We start from the raw sequence: 4,247 nt of genomic DNA on the forward strand, positions 1-4,247 counted from the left end.
CCTTGCCGTACTTGTCAGATGAGTATCACGATGAGAATCTTAAGGAGCTATCAGCAAAGCGAATTTAATATTTTCCATCGTAACTCGAGTAGCGCTACGCTTATTATTGCACTTGAAATATGTTCTTCGTACGATACGATGAAGTAGATAATAAATAATACAATATGTATACAGTAAAGTTAGAGTAAGTAACTGTACAGATCATTTTTAGAATTATTCTCACAAAAGTTCTCGAACGACAAAACTGTCTTCCTACGGAGGGATTTCTCTTCGAGTGACCGTCTTCCTTTCTGTTGCAGATATCGAATAAAATTCGTCGGACACGATGATCACTCGAGCGAAACTATGGTGGAAATTCCTGTACTCCGATCAGCAGAAGGGTGTAAGAAAGTTTAAGAACTTCTCGTTAATACGCACACGCTTTACACCCCCGCGCGCTACCGGTGACATCAATGACTCACGCTGTGCACCAGAAAGCAGGCTCTCCTCTGAGCGTGTTCGTTCTGTCCATTCATCTTATCGTTCGATATCACGACGATAATGCCAGGTTGATACCTGTCGATTAATTAGACGCCAGATTTCATTTAGCTGTAGTCTCAGCTCGACAGTGGTGTTGGACGATTAAAATAGTTGTTGATTAAGTTAATGGAGGCAATTGGAAATATCGAAGGATGACGGGAGGACGGGGATCGGATGGATCGAACGTGTCCAGCGCAAAAAAGCGAAACGCCGTCGGCGCACGTTACACAAGTGTACGCACAACGAACAATGCACTTGAACGACTGCGATCTGTTCTGTAATTATTGCGGTTGTACGTACCTCTGGGGAATATTTCTCCAGGCTTCGTCGAACGAGGCCAGAGAAGGGGACGAATGTTCGCGAACACGAAACGAGACGTATTACCAGCTCGTCCTTCCGTTTAGATTTTCGAGATCACGCGCGACCAATAGCTTTTTTAGATCGCCGTTCGTCTCGATGTTAAACCGTATGTATCGGTATACAATGGGCGTCAAATGTGAACGTAAATGTCGAACGGAAAGAATTTCTAAGGAAAAACTGTCAGCACGCACGTTGCACAAATTGTAAATCAATTGAACGCGTACAAAGTATACTTGGGATGTTAGAAACAGTCGGATGAATTTCATTTTTTATCGGGTGCATCTAGATACTCGTTGTTAACTCTCGTCGTCTTTGATTAGCTTGTGCGAGCTGTTCGATCGCGGAATATTTTCTTCCAACAACGATTGTTCACTGAGATCTGTTAGTCACGGATGGATTATAAATTCCTGGCGACTTTCGTGCCACGGTTCGCTTCCGTGTGAAAAAAAAAAGATCGAAATGTTTATGGTTTGTTTATTGCTCGTGTGAGAGCGCATAATTCGGTCGTGTAATGTTTCAATACACGTTCACGGAACCTGTCTCCGATTTCTGGCCACGTAGCACGCCTAACAGACGGGTACCCGATTTGTTCAAGTGTGGAATCAGTCAGTGACGATAGTACTACGAGCACCTCTTAGAATTTAATGAATCTTATCTTATTTGTTGGATAAATTTCTACAAATTCTGAAAAACTCGCAATTCTCATATTTATTTATAAAAAATAGAAGAAGAACTGTGTTGGTGTTCCTGTAGCATCTGTGACATTATATTGCAGTTAGCACAAAGAAAAAAACATTTCATACTTTTTACAATTTTTACAATTGTCTGAATGGCTCTCCTGCTTGCAGATTTTCGCCGGACTGGCAGCGCACTCAGGACAAATATCCGTGGGACTTGGTCAAGGATTCAGCGCGATTCTAGTCCCAAAATTATTGGAGGCCGGACTTGCAGACAAGTCTGAAACATCTTGGATCGCTTCCCTGGGTGTTATCTCGAATCCCCTGGGATCTGTAATAGCTGGACTATGCGCAGAATGGTTTGGAAGAAGGTCGGCTATTGCACTTGCCAGTTTGCCTTATGCCGCGGGATGGCTGCTCATCGCGTTGTCGAAGAATACTTTGTCCATGTTATACGTGGGAAGATTCGTCAGTGGAGTTGGCATGGGTATGGCGAATGGCCTGTACCTTTATGTGAGCGAGGTAATTAATTTTATTTCCTTCAAGTTTAGTACACCGAGAATTCTTCTTAACGATGACCAATTTAAAATAAAACATTCATTCGCATAATAATACTTATGAAACAGTTTCTGGTCCTCGATTTTATTAATTCTTCATGAGAAAATATGCAACAGACGGCCGCGCCAAATCAGAGGACCTGGCTAGGAAGTGGTGGGCCAGTTTTAGTTTCACTTGGCGTCCTAATGATTTACACACTGGGAACGCTTACCACGTGGGAACGAGCTGCTGCGATCAGTATTGGACCTGCCATTATCTCCTTGGCATTGACACGGTAATTATCAATTTAAATGTAATAGCGCATGAATCAAAGTTCAATTAAAACTTTAGGTATATATATTTCTTCTGCTCAGCATGATTCCGGAAACACCAGGTTGGCTGGTCGCTAGGGGACGTAAGGAAGAGGCAAAAGAGTCTCTATTATGGCTACGAGGGCCTGGTTCAAACACCGATAAGGAATATGCTGAACTTTGCGCCGCAAATTTGAAAAGAGAAGAGGTGAAGGAGAGTTTGTTCAAAGCACTTCACATGCCAAGCGTTTGGAAGCCTTTCCTCATATTGCTTGCTTTCTTCGCGTTCCAACAAATGTCAGGGATTTATATAATTCTATTCTACACGGTAAGCCTCCTCGAAGACATCGGTATCAACTTGAACGAGTACTCGGCAAGCGTTGGAATCGGCGTGATTAGGCTATTCGCGTCAGTAGCCGGCGCTGGTCTTGCAAACAGCTTTGGCAGAAAAACGCTTGCCTTCGTTAGTGGCCTTGGTATGGCGATCTCTGCTATAGGCGTTGCTCTTGCCTACAGGTTAGTATTGTTAATTTAATTAGAGCAACTGTGTACTAGGCAGTATACTCTACCCATTCTTATCTTTAATTGGATTCTTTCTGCGACTGACATGGATCTAAGCGATTCACTTGCTGTTAGGTACAAATTGCCACCTGTGGTATCCTTGGCATGCATCGGAGGCCACGTGGGCTCGTCTATGATAGGATATCTGACGTTACCCTGGGTAATGACCTCCGAACTGTACCCATTAAGATTCAGGGGACCCTTGGGAGGTATCACCACCAGCATGGCACAAATGTTAACGTTCGCAGCCATCAAACTGTATCCTGAATTACACGTGATAATTGGTATAGAATGGACAATGTGGATATTCGCTGGTGCTGCTATCCTTGGTGCTGCGTTCGCATTGACAATTCTACCTGAAACCAGAGGTCGAAGTTTGGATCAGATAGAGAATGGATTCTCAAAGAAACCGAAAATAGATCCCTCTGTTAATATCGTGCCAAGCATTTTCGTTCCATCTAAAAACATAACGCTTCAAAAATTTGCCTCTATCTCGGAAGAGAAACAACATAATACAAGCGCAAACATATATGCGTACGATAATTTCAGTTTAGATATATCGACTGACGATATAGAGAAAAATGCAAATAAGGAACCTGCGAAAAATCACGACACGAATCGCGATGTTCATTCCATTTCGTTGGAACATGTTTGTATCTAGCTGAATGCAATAAGTAATAATTTCAGTATGGTTTTCTTTAGAAGAAAATTGATTGCGAGATCTTTTCTGAAAATGTACACTTTCCGACGTTACTTTTTAAGTATTCGTGTTGTGATATTTCAATATTGAAGGAGTGATATCATATTTATTGCATTATTTCCTACTCGTTGAAAGATTCATCAGTATTACAAACATTCCTGTGTGCCTCTTTTTAATTGTGTTCTTATAGGTAGAGAAATATGCAACTGTACATTTTTAGCAAGACCATAAAAGAACAATCGTGCAATTTATTCATTTTAGGAGCGATCGTTTACATATTTACACAATGTATAAGGGAAGAAGACGAAGAATAAGAATAAGTTATAATTATTGAACATATAAGTAATACGCAACTGTCTGTGAATATTTTGTATAAAAATTCATCGAGAACACTATGTGTACATCAAGTGTGTACATTAATTTTTATAGTTATTTATGTACATATACTTACATGTATTTATATAGATATCTACACTCTAAAATGTCTCTTCCACTTGTTGCTTAACAAAATCAAGATAGATCAGTATAAGTATAGTTCGTTTCATGTATAATTCTATTTCATACTCAACGTAGTATTATTTT

At 40.7% G+C, this 4,247-nt stretch overlaps 1 protein-coding gene across 2 annotated transcripts; it reads left to right on the forward strand.

Annotated features, from left to right (window-relative positions):
* The first annotated feature begins 262 nt into the window (after nucleotides 1-262).
* Nucleotides 263-3,949, forward strand: LOC143426613 (trehalose transporter 1-like protein). 2 transcript variants are annotated; one of them, XM_076900192.1, is made up of 5 exons: nucleotides 263-382; nucleotides 1,728-2,078; nucleotides 2,231-2,388; nucleotides 2,468-2,920; nucleotides 3,041-3,947. In XM_076900192.1, the coding sequence occupies exons 1-5, from the start codon at nucleotides 326-328 to the stop codon at nucleotides 3,624-3,626; spliced, it is 1,605 nt and encodes a 534-aa protein (XP_076756307.1). In that variant the 5' UTR covers nucleotides 263-325; the 3' UTR covers nucleotides 3,627-3,947. The 2 variants fall into 2 exon arrangements, with proteins under 2 accessions (XP_076756307.1, XP_076756306.1); XM_076900191.1 differs by lacking the exon at nucleotides 263-382 and adding an exon at nucleotides 544-752 and having other exon boundaries at nucleotides 3,041-3,949.
* The last annotated feature ends 298 nt before the right edge of the window (nucleotides 3,950-4,247 follow it).

This window comes from Xylocopa sonorina, chromosome 9 (genome assembly GCF_050948175.1).
Source record: "Xylocopa sonorina isolate GNS202 chromosome 9, iyXylSono1_principal, whole genome shotgun sequence".
In the NCBI taxonomy this organism is placed as follows: domain Eukaryota; kingdom Metazoa; phylum Arthropoda; class Insecta; order Hymenoptera; family Apidae; genus Xylocopa; species Xylocopa sonorina.